The sequence below is a fragment of the Peromyscus eremicus genome, chromosome 7 (assembly GCF_949786415.1).
Source record: "Peromyscus eremicus chromosome 7, PerEre_H2_v1, whole genome shotgun sequence".
NCBI lineage: Eukaryota > Metazoa > Chordata > Mammalia > Rodentia > Cricetidae > Peromyscus > Peromyscus eremicus.
The window spans coordinates 74,564,300-74,582,454 of NC_081422.1; the positions used below are offsets into that span (position 1 = coordinate 74,564,300).

Below are 18,155 nucleotides of genomic sequence, written 5' to 3' on the forward strand. Positions count from 1 at the left end.
TTAAAAATCCCATGTAACAAATATGTATGCCATAACAGTAAAAATATCACAATAAACAACACAACAGTAATAAAAACATTTAGAGAACGTTATTAGGGACTAACATGAATGCTCTGTATTATTCTAAAGTTTTTGCTCTTCCAAGATTAAAAAAGTTCCTTATGTTGACCTACCATGCTCTTGTAAGAAATGCTGTAATATGATTTTTCAAAAAAGGAAACATTTAATAAAACAAATGGGTTCCTAATGGTCATGTTTTTGTGTAATTTCAGTGTAGACAGGTCAGAGAAAGGGATTATAGTCCTGGTGAGGATGGCGGGAGAGCCCGTCACATTGTTCAGAAGGATGCACAAGTTAAAACTTGGGAATTGTTTATTTCTGCACATTTCCAGAATAGTTTTGCCTCAAGTTGGCAGCAGGTAACAGAAACTGTGGATGAATCTGCTGGCAGGGAGGGTCTCTAACACTGTGGATTCACCCCAGGTTAGGGTTTTCTGTTTAACTTGTTAGTAGGGATATCCAACAAAGATGGAAAAAAGTGATCTGGGTTTGAAAGTTAGAAATGATCCTCATCTATCCCATAATACTACATAGGTGAAGAAGATTCTAAGAAATGAATCTAGAAAACCTCGTTTAACTCATGCGTATTAATTTCACACTGAAACATTTCCATTAGGTGGCTGTAACCTGAAGAACAAATCTGCCCCATCGTTGGAGTATTGTGCTGAGTTGCTGGGATTGGACCAAGACGATCTGCGAGTCAGTTTAACAACGAGAGTCATGCTCACCACAGCAGGGGGCACCAAAGGAACTGTTATAAAGTGAGTTCGAACTCGTTGCTCCTGCCTTGTGCTTTGTCAAGGAAGAACGTGTATTTTGAAAACACTGAGATTTGAGGTCAATGTTTATGCATAGTTCATTCTTCCCATTTGTATGTTCAAGCTACGCTTGATAGATCAAAATTCTGTGCTTCCAGCGACTGCAGTTCCCCACAGAGATGAGTGGGGTTCTCCGTGGAAGTGGTGTGTGCTTGAGCGCCTACTAAGAGAGACTCACTTTATAAGAGCATCCACTTCACACTTATTTTTCATTTGGAACGACCCTGTCTCAAAAACCAACGACTGAAAATTACAACACGTTCTTTTCTGCTGATACAGTATTTTAAATTAATGAAGTTGCCCATTTATTTTTCAATGCCACTCATATTTGGATGGGTCTTCCTGCTTCAGATAATCTCACCAAGAAAATCCCAACAGGGTGCGCTGCAGCTCACGTTGTAGTTGATTCCAGATGTAGTCAAATTGACAGCTGTGATTATCCATGTGCTCTGTCTGATATTTTTATTTTATTTATTTTGTGTGTGGTGGGGAGATGAGACATACATGTGCCATGGGACATGTGTGGAGGTCAGAGGACAACTCTGACCAGAGGATCTCACTCTGTAGACCAGGCTGCCCTCAAACTCACAGAAATCCACCTGCCTCTGCCTCTGGAGTGCTGGGATTAAAGAACTGTGTGCCACCACCACTGCCCGGCTCATACTTGAATAATTTTTAAAGTCACTAAAAAATTGAACATTTTTTGTGTTTTCCCATGGTATTCGATACTTAGGATCTAGCATGGCATTTGGAAATTCTCTTCTGTGATACTCTCTTTTTATTAGACTCTAATTTTACTGAGGAAAATAGCTTTCCCATCATCCCATATAGTTACTACATATAGGAGTTAGAAAATTCAAATTTTAAGATGTCAGTATTTTTTTCTAAGTTAAATAAGTTACCAAACTTTTAAGTTTTCCTGAATTAAACAAAATTTATTTCATATTTTAGAAAAGTGAAATAGGAAAATTATTTTTCTAAATAATTTTTCTATTTAGTGTGTAAAGTGGGTTATAGATGAAGGTTAAAATGATTTTTAAGCCATTTTTTTGCCCAATAGTATATTTTAGTCTAATTTTAATTAATTGTTTTAGTTTGTCTCTTGTAATTTTGTTCCTATTTTCTCTCTGCCTGCTCATCTGAAACTTGGCAGCTGTCCCTCATAGCCAGTATGTCAGATATGCTTTGACTTTATGTGTCCAGCATCATTTTTACAGTCTGTCGCTTTAAGGACTTTGCATTGGAATATTCTCTTCTCCCCGCTAGGGTCCCTCTGAAAGTGGAGCAAGCAAACAATGCCCGCGATGCTCTGGCAAAGACTGTCTATAGCCATCTTTTTGATCATGTGGTGAACAGAGTGAATCAGTGTTTTCCTTTTGAAACATCATCTTATTTTATTGGAGTCCTGGATATTGCTGGTTTTGGTAAGTATTGTTTCTTTTGTTAATTTGTATTTGATATTTTTGACAAATATAAAAATGTTTTTTCTAAAGCTGTTATATTAGCCTTTCTCATTGCGATGACCAAATACAGGAAGAAGCAAAAGAAGCAAAAGCCAGTTTATCCTGGCTTGAGGTTTCAGGTTTCAGTCCACCCTGGTGGAGCAGGGCTGCTCACAGCCTGAAGGCCAGGAGGGGAGGGAAAAGGGTGGGGAGAGAAGAGGGAAAAGGGAGGGAAAAGAAGAGGAAAAAGGGAGGGGAAAGAAGAGGGAAAAGGAGAGGGGAAACAGGAGGGGAAAAGGGAGGGAAAAGAGGGTATGACTATACTTGGTAGATTTCTGATCCAGTCTTGTTGCACCTGGACCCCCAGCCTCTAGGATGGTACTTCTCACATTCAGGGTAGGACTTTCTGTTTGTAGCGCTCTCTGGAAGACCCTCGCCAGAGGTGTGCTCTAACCATTTTCTAGGCACGTATCCATCTAATTGAGTTGACAGTCAAGGTGAAGTATCCCAACCTTTGACACACTTAATTTCTTTTCTTTATATGTTCATGTCTGCATTTCATTGCAGCTTCCAGAGGAAGCTGATTAGTGCTAAAATGAAAACATGTTCATCTAAACTGCTACAGTTGAGAGGTCTCCATCTTCTTGGATGAGTACAGATGAAAAAAAGATAAACTGAGTGCTGCTGCTAAGCACAATAAAGTTGGGACATAGTTCAGAAACAGATGAACTCCCATCACTGATAAGATTTCATAATCATTAGACACTTTTTAGCATGGCACACATGTTCAGAGTTATAAAATTACAGAGCCTCATGGATCTTAGATATAATCCAACCCTTGACTTGAGGACACATTACTATCATTGCATTTTTTGGTAACGGATTAAGCAGAAAAAAAAATCTCCTAAAGCACATGAATTTTAAATCATGTTTATATTTTAGGTTGTTTTAGTACCTGTACTTTAGAAATTTGTGTTAGAGAGAAATGAGTTCTAACATTTTAATTTTTCACATCAGACACTTTTTTGTTCTGGTAGAACAAGGTATTTCTGATACCTAAGTGTAGTACCTGACAAAGTATGTTTTGAGTTAAGGACATTTTTGGGGATGGACACAGAACAAAGAATTTCATGTAAACCCTATTTTAAATCAAAGCATCGACACTACGTTACTACATTTTATCCTGGGATAAATTAATGAGCGTCATTGGGTGGTGACAACTCCACTCTGGTTTTGTTTTCAGAGTACTTTGAGCACAACAGCTTTGAGCAGTTTTGTATTAACTACTGCAATGAAAAGCTTCAACAGTTTTTTAACGAGAGGATCCTGAAGGAGGTGAGTAATGTCATCATTTAAATTTAAGATCCGTACTAAGCGGTTTAAATCTCAAGGAAGACAATCATGCTGCAATTACCCTGCTTGATGGAGTCTGTCATGAAGTGGCCCAGTGGTCCAGCAGGTGATAGCCGCTCAGTTTGGGGCCCTTGGAAGAGTGGACAGGCAGCTTTGCAGAAGGGAGTGTCCGTGATTTCTTACCAGTGGCTTTCATTAGTAAACTCAGCTGGTGTCTTTCATTGTGACTTGCTTGTCTCTGTTTCTGCCACTGCTAAAGAGCTTCCTCCTCTCACCTCTGGCCTTGGCCTCTCTTGTCCTTCTAGGGTCTGCTTCTGTTTGCTTGCCAGCTGTTGGCCCTGTCCCTGTGTGCCGCTAAGCCACCAGTCAGGAGCTTTTGAGCAGCTTACCTATTGTCAGCACTTTTCCTTCTGGGCTGCACACTGCTTTTGAATGGCCTGTCTTTGACTGGCCGCCATTTCTTCTCTGGGAAGGAACTCCCTTCCTCTGCTCTCAGCGTATAATTCTGGGCATGGCCGACATTCAGAATACCAAGTTAGACTAGGAAAAGTTATTTTATGATCCTTTACAGTTTACTCAAAGCAAAGATAGCTTTGGATAAATTGGTTTGTTCCCAGGCTCATGCTTTTCTCCCCTTAAAGCTGAATTCTCCCATGATTTCTCCCACTCACTTGGCTTTCCTTTTTCTGTACCATCTGGGATAGGTTTGGCTGATCGGAAAAGCTGGAGTAGAGGGACTGGGAAGTTTATCTAAGCCAGCCCTTCTTTGTTCAGATGTGGAAGGCAGGTCCGAGGGCATTTGCCAGCTGCTCTAGGCTTTACTCTGCTTCCCGTGGTTGGCCCACACCCTGTACCTCCTTTGTACCAGCGTTGCTATTCCTGAGATTTAAGCTGAAATATGCAGTGCTGTTTTCCCCTCATTCCCATCTCATCTGTTTTCTCCCAAAATGTGATTGTTTTTGTCTTTGCATGGTTTTTGGCACATCACAGCTTTCATTCATTTTTAAATAGCTGTAGTTAGTCAGTTGTTGCATACACAGATGAGCAAGTACTTCCCTGTAAGATGTGTCTATGCTCTGTTCGGCAGCGTTAGTCCTTCCCACATGCATGCTTGGTTTTTAACATGCCACTACGCTTTCCTTCATACCCGCCCAGCTCACACTCTATGGAGAAATAGGAACCATGTAGAAAGGGTACACTGTCTTGATTTATGTTTGTTTTTATTACAGGCTTTAAAATATACACACGAATTTCAAATTCAGATTGGGTCCAAGTTGACAGTGCCTTCTAGAATGTGAGGAAACTTCCCTGGTATAGGATGTGAGAAGAAATATTTAACCATTGAGGGGAAAAATTATGTTAGAGCACATTAACTTAATTTCAATGTATGGGTTACCCATATGATAAAAACTTAAAAATTATTTTAAGAAGATACTGACTTTACATATAGGGAATATTTTCATTGAGATATTATTGATGTATTATTCTTCCTCCTAATTATATATATTATTTTGTTGTGGAGTCTCTGCATCCATTTGAAGTTATGTGCTATTTTACTGGTTTTAGTACTTGGCTACAAGCATTCAAACTTGGTTCCATCTTCAGGAAACCATTTAGGGCTATACCTGTTGGTAAAGCATTTACATTTTAACTGGTAACTCTTATGTAGAAATGACACCAAACACAGGTGGCATTTTATGTTCCACAGTATTTCCATATTGATGACTATAATATTTGATTCACAGGAACAAGAACTCTATCAGAAAGAGGGCCTGGGTGTTAATGAAGTGCATTACGTGGACAATCAGGACTGCATAGGTATGGATACTGTGAGTCTGCCTTTGGGAAGCATGGGAGAGACCATGTATTTGCTGGGAATGCCTCTGTGTTCCATGGTTTAGACACTAGGTATAGACTTGGGTCTGTGGCGTTGCGAGGTGGACTTCCTTAGTACTCCTTGCCGGTTATGTTTCCTGGCAAGGCATTTTGTCAGCTTTGTTGAAAGTTTTCCTACAATCTCTGTTTCTTGTGGTATGTATTTCCTAGTTAGGAGGCTGTTTTGTGAACTAGGTAAGAGGGGAGCACCACTACTCAGGTGGCAAGCAGACAGCTGTGTCATCTATGATGATGACGTTTGTAGTTTAGTGAGATTTGCCTTGGCCTCTTGGTTCTGTCTTCTGCCGTGGATTGGCTGTTTCTCTCACTGGCTGCAAGCTGGCTTTAGACATTCCATGTTAAACCTAGATAGTACTGTGTAACAGCAGAACAGGGCCTCTGCTTTTCTTTGATCTCATCAATAAAGAAACCTTTACCTTACTGCCTTCCAGCTAGCTCTGTTGCTGTTTGTTTGTTTGTTTGTGTGGATGTTTTGCCTGTGTGTATGTCTGTGAACTACATTCATGCCTGGTGTCCACAGAGGCCAGAAGAGGGCATCTGATCCCCTGGGACTGGAGTTAAAGATGGTTGTAAGCTGCTGTGTGGGTGCTGGGAATCGAACCCAGGTCCTTTTCGTCACCAAGCCATCTCTCTATCTCCCATCCTCTTTCTTTTCTTTCCTACCCTATCTCTGAAATCAAGTGTTTGGCAAGTCTGGGAATTGAAAACCCAATTTGATAGTCGAGTCAATAACTCATATGCTAGACTTGGACAGCACAATATAGTGTAGCATCACTTTGTACCAGTGCAGCCTTCCAGAGGCTTCCTGTTGTGCCCTGGTCTAGTCAGCATCCCTTAGCCTCTGTGACTCTTCTCCCCTCTGGGTCTTGGCTGTGGGGTTGTTAATCTTGCTGGAATTTCTCCCCCTCTGTCGATCTTTTGTCCCACTTCCGTCTCATTCAGTACCTACTGAAATACTTTCATTTACAGCTTAGTTCAACATGTTCATCCTCCTTCATCATCAATTTTCAAAGAAGTATCGTTTTCTGATTGGTACACTAGGAACCTTGATTTTTCTTTCTGGAACTGTATTCTAGTCTCTATATTTTATATATGTATATATATATATATATATATATATATATATATATATATATATATAATTGTATTTAAGATGTTTGAAATTTATAGTTATTTTGGTTAGGCAGAAAATCCAACCAACATAAAGGAAGGAACATAAAAAAATATTGTTAATAAAAATTATGTTTGAAAGTTTTAAAATCAGTTTTGAAGATGGTATTAAGAAACTCTGTGTGCAAAAACTTCTACAGTTTTGAGTTTGAATGTCGATGTCATCTGGAAAACAGCCTCCTTCCCTCCTATTCCTCCCATGCTCCCTTTCAAGTTAATAGACCCTTTCCCTTTCTTCTTTTTTTTTTTTCAGGACAGGGTTTCTCTGTGTAGCTTTGGAGCCTTTACTGAAACTTACTCTGTAGCCCAGGCTGGCCTCGAGCTCACAGAGATCCACTTGCCTCTGCCTCCTGGGTGCTGGGATTAAAGGCGTGCGCCACCACCATCCGGTCTTTATTATTATACACATACTTCTATGTGCGTGTGCATGTGCACGCGCACGCATACACACACACACACACACACACACACACACACAACACACACAAATATGTGTAATCTGCTGAGTCCGTTTTGTTGTTTGTCTATATATGGTTTCAAGGCTGACTGTTCTGTATTGGACAACCAATAAGGGGACTAATTTTGGGGAGAGGCTAATTCTCCTTCTTCCCAAACTCATTAGTTTCCTGTAGTTCTTTGTCTAGGGGCGGGACCATGCAAAAATTTCCCCTCTCCATATTAATGTGTCTACTGATACTGTCTTGTTCCAGTCTCATTTACGCAGCCATGTCTAGGAGAAACAGTTTCACAGCAGACTTCCTGGCATTCTGGCCCTAACAATCCCTTACCCCGTTCTGTGACATTCTTGGGGCCATAGATGCAATAACTGAACAGTCCCTTTCTTTGTGAAGTTGTTTTTCCAGAGCTTGTATTAAAACTATGGTATTACTTTTTTTTTTTTTTTTTTTGGTTTTTCAAGATAGAATTTCTCTGTGTAGCTTTGTGACTTTCCTGGAACTCACTTTGTAGACCAGGCTGGCCTCGAACTCACAGAGATCCACCTGCCTCTGCCTCCGGAGTGCTGGGATTAAAGGCGTGCGCCACCACCGCCCGGCTTGGTATTACCTTTAAATAAATGCTCATATTTGAAATTTAAACTCTCCCATGTCTCGATAGCCTCTGATAGAATATGTTCACGATTAACTCTTACCTTGTTTCCAAATACTTCTTGAAACTGAGTAAATTTTCTTTAAAGTATTGTTTCACCACTATGAATGTTTTGATGTCTTGAAATAGATTTAATTGAAGTGAAACTAGTGGGAATACTGGATATTCTGGATGAAGAAAATCGTCTTCCCCAGCCGAGTGACCAGCACTTTACATCTGCAGTTCACCAGAAGCACAAAGAGCATTTCCGACTCACGGTGAGTTTACCATTCTAAAAGGGGTCTTCTGCTGGGAAGAGAAATCTTTAAGCAAACAGTTGCACTAGATTTCAGATACTTTTAACAACTAGAGTCAGAAGTTATCCAAAGATTAGAGCAACTGGGTTATAACCAGCAAATATTTCCTATATAGAGGGCCGTAAAAGTGTGTGTGTGTGTGTGTGTGTGTGTGTGTGTGTGTGTGTACATACAAATTTGCCAGTAAAGCTTTAGCTGAGTACAGTAGCTCGTGCACCCAGAGAGGGAAATGATACTGAATTGGTAGGAAGATCAGGTCGTCTAAAGGGAGGAAGAGACAAGGCGAGGGATAGAAATAAGTACCCGGGTGGCTGAACTGCTGTTGACTCTTGAGTGCTCGTGGCAGTGAAAGTGAAACTGTCCTCTAGGAACCTAGCATTTGTGGCTGTTTAAACAGTTTTCTGTGTTCCTCCAACTCTGTGTAATCCTTTCCCTCCACCATCATCTCTGAGACAGTCCAGACATCGCTTCACCCCAGTGCATTTTGAAAGCCTGACCAGCACAGAAATGCTGACTTGAGTTTCACTCATGAAGGTAGATGCTACTTCATATCAGCAGGACTCTCCCCACTCTCTCAAAAGAAGACAGAAAAAGAAACGAGAGAAGCTACTTAGAGTTGCTTAGTGGGCTTAGGGTACACGTTGGCAGATGCCTCCATTAACCGTGTGTGTTTTGAAGTTGTAAAATAGTGTAATGGTCACTGCTTTGATGGTCAAGCTCCTTGAATTAATGGTAACAAATATGCTCACTTGTGTTCATTATTAACAAAACGACAGTATATATACCAAGTGTTACTAGAGACCCATTAATATGTTAAAAAAGAGGCAAAGACAGTTTAAAATCCAATAAAAAATGATCAACATCAGTGGAAGATAGACTCAGTGGCTTTACAAGAAAAACTCACGTTCAAACCCTCAGAACCACCTTCTCCTTTGACTTACAGTTCTTACCTATCCCTAGTAGTTATCATAATACGCAGCCTGTTTTTAGTACTTTGGTGGAAAGAAACAAAACAATATGTATCCATAATGAAACTTCTGCTAATATTGAAGCTGTGTACCCAGTCTTGCTTGTTTATGGCAGTTTGATGTATGACCTATGATGCATGGTTGCCTCACCGAGGGTGCTAATCTCAGTCAGCATAGCTGTGGCCAGAGTAATCCCAGAGGTGTGTAACTTAAAGACAGCATGCTCAAGCGTCAGGAATGAGGCCTGGCTGCTTTTTCTCAGGGAGAAAAAGCAAGAACAATGCGATAAATCCCGATTTACAGAGGCCGTTAGTTGGCTGTTTTTTTTTTAAACTAAACGTGATGGCCATTCATGGAACACTTCGCATTGTCCCAGTGCTTTTACCTGAATGATTTTATTTAATCCTATTAGTATCTTTATGTCACAGATGAGAGACAAAAAGGGGAGGTAAGTGACATGTCTTGATGGCATGTGAGGATGGGGTGGGTTAGCAGGCAGGCAAGGTGGTGTAGCAGCAGAGTCTCCACTCCGGCTCCTGAGAGATTGCCCTGTCTCTGTTCTAAGAGCTCAGACCTCAGGTCCCATGGCTCAGTCTGTCCATTTTAAATGGTACTGTCTCCTTTGCCTTGGGTTAGTTCTAGAGACAGCTGTGATCATGGATGTGAAAGTATTTTGGAAGTTTAAATAATTCAAATATGTGATACTATAATTAAATGCTGCCATCCAAGAATGGCGTAGTTTCCTTGAAGTAGTTTCAGGCTCACTGTGAAAGTGTTAGGATGGTTGGTTTGAGACAACAGAAGTGTCCTTGTGCTGACGTCATGGTTTTCTTCCTGGCTGCACTTGAGAATCATCCTATACCAACACCACAGGGTCAGGGAGGTTTAAACCCCCTAAGTGATTCTAATGAGCATGAAGATTGAGCTTTAGAAACAGGTGGTTAATTTCACAAAAATTGCAGCTGTGTTTTGTGTTTGCTTTCAAATAAAGTTTTATTTTTATATGTGTCTGTCTGTGGGTATGTGCACACCAGCGTAGTGCCTGCAGAGTCCAAGAAAAGGTGTTGGATCACCTAGAGCTGCAGTAGTTTTGGGCTGCTAGACATGGTTACTTGAAACCAAACTCAAGGCCTTTGGAAGAACAGGAAGCACGCTTAACCAAGTTTTTGTGGATGGCAGGTGTGGATGTGTATATGCTTTGTATATGGCATCCATCCATGTATGTATATTTTGTATGTAGCATTCATCCATGTGTGTATATTTTGTATGTGGCATTCATCCATGTGTGTATATTTTGTATGTGGCATTCATACACGTATATGTGTTTTGTGTGTGGCACGTGTGTGTATGTATGTGTGTATGTGTTTTGTGTGGAAGGCGTGTGTGTATGTTTTATGTGTGGCATTCATGCATGTGTGTATGTCTTATGTGTGTCAGGCATGCATGTGTATATGTTTTTTGTGTGTCAGGCATGTGAGTATATGTTTTGAGTATAGGAGGTATGCATGTGTATATGTTTTTTGTGTGGCAAGGATGTGTGTATTTGTTTTGTGTGTGGCAGGCACGTGAGTGTATGTTTTGTGTGTAGGAGGTGTACATGTGTATGTTTTGTGTATGGCAGGCATGTGTGTGTGTGTTTCCTATGGGGCAGGTATACATGTGTGTACGTTTTGCTCTTACACCATTTTTTTTTTTTACTAAGACACAAGCAAATATTGATTAGGTTCCACAAGTATTTTAACGTGTACCTGACATTTAAACATAGTATCATTATGAGAAATGTGAAACTTGTCTTATTATTTTAGGTAATCTACCTCTGGGATTGTCTAAAAGACTGTCTGACAGACAGTCTTTTCTTAATGTGGTAACTTCTACCTGTACTTTTCCCGCAGATTCCCAGGAAGTCGAAACTGGCAGTGCACAGGAACCTCAGAGATGATGAAGGTTTTATCATCAGGCACTTCGCAGGGGCAGTGTGCTATGAGACAGTGAGTAAAACATTGCTTAGCAGAAAACGGTTGGTGTTGAAGCCACACTGCAGTATGGCAGCCTCTGGCCTTTTACACTTGAATAGCTTTACAAATTCAGCTCCCTGATGCACTAAATCACCCACACTGATGTGGCCTGCTCTCTTGGTCAGTGTGGAAACAGAACATTTGTGTTTCCTCAGAGCTCAATTAGGGGATGTTTATCACAATGTGAATAGAAACAATTTATTTGATTTTTTTTTTCAGACCCAATTTGTGGAGAAAAATAATGACGCACTCCATATGTCTCTTGAATCCTTGATTTGTGAATCCAGGGATAAGTTTATACGGGCATTATTTGAATCATCCACAAATAACAACAAAGATACGAAACAAAAGGCAGGAAAACTTAGCTTCATCAGCGTGGGAAACAAGTTCAAGGTATTTGTGCTACATAACTTAATTGAAGGGGTTTGTTTTGGCTGTATTTAAAATAAAAACCATTGTTTTGTATTGTAAAGTGGATCATGTAGAGCATGGAAGTAGCCCCAGGTATGTCTCAAGAGAAGACCCTGCGTTATCGATGCTTGTATGTACTATCTGATTGTGGTCATAGTACCTAGTCTACAGAAATGCTTCTATTTCCAGACTGTGTTTGCACACAGCAATCTGATTGATTCTCCTAATGTTCTTGCTTCTGCATACTGCCTGGGTGACCTTCAAGCCTTCTCTTTCCCACATGTTTTCTGTTCCCTTCCTTATTCAGCAGTTCTGTTTAGCTGCAGTAGTTCAGCTCCAGCTGGCTAGAGAGGACTAGTTGAGTTGAGAGAGGAAAAGCAGGCACATCCAGACTTCAGGTAAATGTTCACCTTCACAGCATGGCGCTATGCTAAGGAGCCCGTCTCAAGTTCATGGTTCTGTTTGTGATTCATTTTCAATGCGTTTTCTCTCACGGCATCATGGGCATGCACATTACAGTAAAATTGAATTAGAGCTTTTGATAACTTTTATAAAAGAAAAGTGCTCTGGTGTGCAAAACTCTTTAATTTGCTTATCTAATGTTAAAGAATAATTTATTTTATTAATTTTGAGTCAGAAATTAATTCTTAAAATCTAAAAAGGAATGTTTTAAAACAAGGTGTGTTTTAGTGATAGAATGCTGTTAATTGCTTGTAATTCTTGTTTGGTATTGCTTATAATCATTGCTTAGTATAGAAAAATTTAAAAACCTTTAGTAAATAATTGCAATATGTAGAACAAAGAAATACAATTAAATTCTCTATATATTTCCAGTAAATATCATTATATTTTCTATACAACTGCACTTTGCCTCTTGAAATGCATACTTTAAATATTAAAAATGATATAATTAAGGACAGTATTTATATAAAGCAGTGGTTCTCAACTTTCCTAATGCTGTGACTCTTTATTACAGTCCCTCATGTTGTAGTGACCCTAACTACAAAATTATTTTCATTGCTAATTCATAACTGTAATTTCGCTACTGTTATGAATCATAATGCAAATACTTGATATGCAAGACATCTGATATGTGACCCTGTGAAAGGGTCAGTCAACCCCCAAACAGGTCATAACCTACAAGTTAAGAACCACTTATATAAATAGTACTGTGGTACTAACTAGTAGCACAAACCTCAAATCTCTTTTGGGTTGAAATGGGCCCTAACCTGGGCTTGATGACACATGTCTGTAATCCCAGATCAGGGGAATTAGAGCTAGGAGGATCAGGAGTTCAAGGCTAGTCTCTGGTACCTGGATCAAGATCAGCCTGAACTATGTGAGACCCTGTCTCAAAGCCAAAAACCAAACCAGACGAACAAAACAAAAAAAGAAAGAATTGACATGGATCCTGAATATCTAACTTGATGCTTACATTTCTAAAAGCTAAGTTTCTTTTCAAAGCTTTCAAAATATAAATATTGAAGAAAAAAATCATAAAACATTTTAGGTCGCTGAATGTGAAGGTTTGAATTTTGTTTAAGATATATTAATTATAAGTTCTTGATATACTCAGTATCAATATTTTTTATCTAGTATTTTTCCATTCCAGATTAAACATTTGCTAACAGGTTGGTCTGAAAACAGCACATGGGCTAAGTGTGGTGTCATGGCTCCTGTGGTCCCAGGTGACTCAGGAGACCAACAAGGAGGATCACTTGAGCCTAGGTATTCAGGGCCAGGCTGCGGAACATAACCATCAGACCCCTCCTCAGAAAACAAATCACATCATCTCATATGAATATAGTGATATTGCTACTAAAAATGTACTTAAAATGATTAAGCAATATAAATAACCTTTAACTGGAAGGTTTAAATACCTTGTAACTGTTTATATATAATATCTACTTTTTGCACTGATTGCAAAAACTCTGAGTGATAGGAATAAAATATTCCACATGTTTTTCTCTGATATGCTTTAGAATGAAGTCTTTTTATTTTGAAACAGGGTCTCATTTTGTAGCTTTGGCTGATCTGAAACTCATAATAGGATGACCTTGAACTCACAGAAATCCACTGGCATCTGCCTCCTGAGTGCTGAGATTAAAGACATATCGCTACCATTCTGGGCTGATATGAAATCTTAATAGGACTCTTAATTTAAAGATACTTCAGTAGCTCATTAAATTAAATGTGAGCTGTCTAAGACAAACAGAAAAGAGGCTCCATTGTAGTAACACCAGTTATCTAGTGCCGTGGGACCAAGCATTTTTCTACCACTTACTGATAGTGTTTTAGAAAAAGTAATTATTTTTGCTGGAAATCTTATTATAGTATAAACACGAATATTTGTGTCTTTAAAAATAAAATAAAGGGCTAGAGAGATGGCTTAGAGGTTGGGTGTGTACTGCTCTTGCAGAGGACCCAAATTCTGTTCCCAGTTCCCACATGAGCTGATTCACATGTGCCTGGAACTAGCTTCGGGGAATCTGGAACCTCTGGCCTCTGAGGGTAACTGCACTCACTGCAGCATGCACACATGTATACATAGTTAACATCAAATCTGAAAATAATTATACAAAAAATGCACATCAAGCCTGATTTGCCAAGAGTACTCCTGCTCCTGGGCTTTGGCTTGTGTTAATGGACTTTTTTTCTGTTTTCTCAGCTGTGGCTATTTAATTTTTCCTTCTACTAGTCTGACTTTATATCCATTTTTTTTTTGGGGGGGGGGAACAAAACAGTGCCTTTGTCTATAGCTTAAAAAGAATGGATTTATAACCGTTGCTTTCTTTTCAAAGAGGCTGTTGACTTGCTTTTCAGTTGTCTGGGGTACAGACTGATGTCGACTTCTGTCAACTAGTTATGTGTGATGTTGACTTCTGTCAACTAGTTTTGTGCATGTGACTGTACTCTTCAGTCCCATGACAAATTCATTTTATTCTAATAACACAGTAAGAGAATGAACTTTGATGTCAGGGCTTTGCCATTGCTAGCTCCATGGTCTCAGACACATCATTTTTTTTCTCCCTAGATCTTAATAATACCTGTATAACGAGGCTAATAATCTATTCTTAATTAGGTTCATTGTGCTGTATTCTTCATTAGATTAAATATAACACTACTCAGGAAAAGCTTTCTTTGGGCATTGCCTCATGGAAAAGCATTCAGCCAAGTCTACATGTTACTATTAATTATAGTTATGCTCAACACAATATGTTAATTTAAGGATTAGCATCTTAATTTGTATTTTCCAAGTAGCATAATAAGCATTTCATCATAAAATTACTTTGTAGACTAGCAAAACAAACATAATTTCAGCACACTGAGCCAGGGTAAATTATAATCAGTATTATGAAACTAGGAAAGCATGGTAACTATATTCATTGTGAAAAATATTTTAAGGAAATTGTTCGAGTTTTAAAAGCACTTGAAATGTATAACAATTTAAAATAGGGAAGAGCATTTCTGAAGCTAGATAAAGCAGTTTGGTTTTGCTGTGCTGCATGAACTAATCCTGCTGTACAAATAGTGCTCATTTTAAACATCTCAACCTTCATGGCATGTGACACGGCGGTGCCTTGTTCACCCCATACTTAGATACTGCACTGCAGCTTTGACACTGAGTGTACCCCCCAGGATCTCACATACTTTCGTTAATTGCTTATATAGTTTTTCTTATTCATCTTCTTTGTTAGTATCACTAATTTTCAGCCTTAATTATACAAGTTCTGTGTTAATAATGTAAGTTATTGTCCTTGACATTTCATTAGACATTTTGCATGATGTTCCAGAGTTTGTGTGCCAGAAGGTTATTATAATATGTTACATATGGATGTTTTTGCATGTTATTTTAGTCTAATAGTGGCGAGTCAATATTAATTCATTTTCACTGTGCATTTTGACTTTTTGAAATAATCTTGTCTTCTTTCTTTTCTAGACACAGTTAAATTTGCTTCTGGATAAACTCCGAAGTACTGTGAGTATGCTTAATAAGAAAACACGTTTTTAAAATGGTCTTTTGAAATGATTATTAGTGGTTATTCAAGTAAGCACAGTAACCCTTGGATAATGAGAGGTATATTTTAAACCACATTCTCTTTCAAAAAGAAGTCGGTTTTTAGAGGGCTGGAATTTAACTCAGTGCTAGACTTTTAGCTCGTAAGCATGAGGTTTGGGATGCCAGCCCCAGTGCACACCCCAACATATGCACACATAGTCACAGACACACCCAGCCATACCCACAACCACACCCCCACATGCATACATACCCACAGCCACAGCCACAGCCACACCCACACCCACACCCACATACACAAACAGTCAGCTTTTGAGATGGTAAGATGTTTATTATTAGTTTTTTTAAAAATTTTTTATTCATTTTTTACATACCAACCACATATCCCCCTCTCATCCCTCCTCCCACTCACCTCACCTCCTCCTCCCCCCACCTCTGACCCATCCCTCATCTCCTCCTCTAACAGGGTAAGTTCTCCCATGGGGGGGACAGTTAAACCTGGTACATTCAGTTGAGGCAGGACCAAGCCCCTCCCCGCTGCATCAAGGGTGAGCAAGGTGTCTCACCACAGGTAATAGGATCCAGAAAGCCAGCTCATACACCGGGGATAGATCCTGATCCCACTGCCAGGGGCCCCTCAAACAGACCCAGCTACACAACTGTCTCCCATATGCAGAGGGTCTAGTCCAGTCCCATGCAGGTTCTACAGCTCTTGGTCCAAAGTTTATGAGTTCCTTTGAGCTTGGTTCAGTTGTCTCAGTAAATTTCTCTATCATGATCCTGATCCCCCTTGCTCATAGAATCCCTCTTCACTCTCTGACTGGACTCCCAGAGCTTGGCCTGGTGCTTGGTTGTGGACCTCTACATCTGCTTCCATCTGTTACTGGCTGTAGGCTCTATGATGACAGTTAGGGTAGTCACCAACCCGATTACTAGGGTAGGCCAGTTCAGGCACCCTCACCACTATTGCTAGTAGTATAATCTAGGGTCATCCTTGTGGATTCCTGGGAATTTCCCTAGCACCCAGTTTCTTCCTTACCCCATAATTTCTCCCTTACCCCATAATGTCTCCCTCTATCAAGATATCTCTTTCATTGCTCTCCTACTCCATCTCTCCCCAAGTTTGACCATTCCATTCCCTCATGTTCTCATCTCCCATCCCCTCTCCTCTATTGCCCCCCCTTATCCACAGTTTACTAATGGAGATCTCATTTGTTTCCCCTTCCCAAGGTGATCCGTACATCCCTCTTAGGGTCCTCCTTGTTTCCTATTATCTCTTGAGCTGTGAGTTGTAGTCTGGTTATCCTTTGCTTTACCTCTAGTATCCACTTATGAGTGAGTACATACTGTGCTTATCTTTCTGAGTCTGGGTTACCTCACTTAGGATGATATTTTCTAGTTCCATCCATTTGTCTGCAAATTTCATGATGTTGTTGTTTTTTTCCAGCTGAATAGTACTCTATTGTGTATATGTACCACATTTTCTTTTTCCATTCTTTGGTTGGACATCTAGGTTGCTTCCAGGTTCTGGCTATTATGGATAATGCTGCTATGAACATAGTTGAACAAGTGTTCTTGTGATACGATTGAGCATCCCTTGAGTACATGCCCAAGAGTGGTATCATTGGGTCTTAAGGTAGATTGATTCCCAATTTTCTAAGAAACCACCATACTGATTTCCAGAGTGGCTGTATAAGTTTGCACTCCCACCAACAGTGGAGGAATGTTGCCCTTTTTCCACATCCTCTCCAACATAAGCTGTCATCAGTGTTTTTGATCTTAGCCATTCTGACAGGTGTAAGATAGTATCTCAGAGTCATTTTGATTTGCATGCCCTGATGACTAAGGATGTTGAGCAATTCCTTAAATGTCTTTCAGCCATTTGGGATTCTTCTGTTGAGAATTCTCTATTTAGCCCTGTAGCCCATTTTTTAATTGGATTGTTTGTTATTTTGCTGTCTAGTTTCTTGAGTTCTTTGTATATTTTGGAGATTAGCCCTCTGTCAGATGTGGGGTTGGTGAAGATCTTTTCCCATTCTGTAGGCTGTCATTTTGTCTTATTTACTGTGTTCTTTGCCTTACTGAAGCTTCTCAGTTTTAGGAGGTCCCATTTATTAATTTTTGCTCTCAGTGTCTGAGCTACTGGTGTATATTTAGGAAGTGGTCTTCTATGCCAATGCGTTCTAGGCTACTTCCTACTTTCTCCTCTATCAGGTTCAGTGTAGGAGGATTTATGTTGAGGTCTCTGATCCACTTGGATTTTTTTAAAAGACAGGTCACATATACATGTGAAGTGAAATTATTTGAAAGTCTTTGTGATTAATAAATGAAAATTTCTCAAAATTGAAAATAGTAATTATGAAAAAGAGCAGTCATTTTAATATTAAACATAAAACATGCAATTTATTATAGTAAGACTCTTCAGACAGGGCAGTGTGCTACAGACAAAAATGAACTCATTATTTTTCTGTTCTTTATCCATGCCAAGCTTACTATAAGTTTATCTTTTAACTACATTTTATTGATTCACCCTAGTATTGTTTTTCTAGTTGTTTTTTGGTGGTATTGGCATTGAACCTAGGATCATGCTATACAAATGCT

At 39.5% G+C, this 18,155-nt stretch overlaps 1 protein-coding gene across 5 annotated transcripts in view; it reads left to right on the forward strand.

The window, feature by feature from the left end:
• Myo6 (myosin VI) overlaps nt 1-18,155 on the forward strand; it is a 143,315-nt gene that overhangs the window by 91,614 nt on the left and 33,546 nt on the right. For all 5 annotated transcript variants that reach the window (XM_059268288.1, XM_059268284.1, XM_059268285.1 and 2 more), the window contains exons 12-19: nt 677-821; nt 2,145-2,302; nt 3,564-3,655; nt 5,419-5,491; nt 7,976-8,103; nt 11,003-11,098; nt 11,345-11,518; nt 15,477-15,515. In XM_059268288.1, coding sequence (XP_059124271.1) covers nt 677-821; nt 2,145-2,302; nt 3,564-3,655; nt 5,419-5,491; nt 7,976-8,103; nt 11,003-11,098; nt 11,345-11,518; nt 15,477-15,515 — 905 coding nt within the window. The remainder of the gene's footprint in view (nt 1-676; nt 822-2,144; nt 2,303-3,563; nt 3,656-5,418; nt 5,492-7,975; nt 8,104-11,002; nt 11,099-11,344; nt 11,519-15,476; nt 15,516-18,155) is intronic.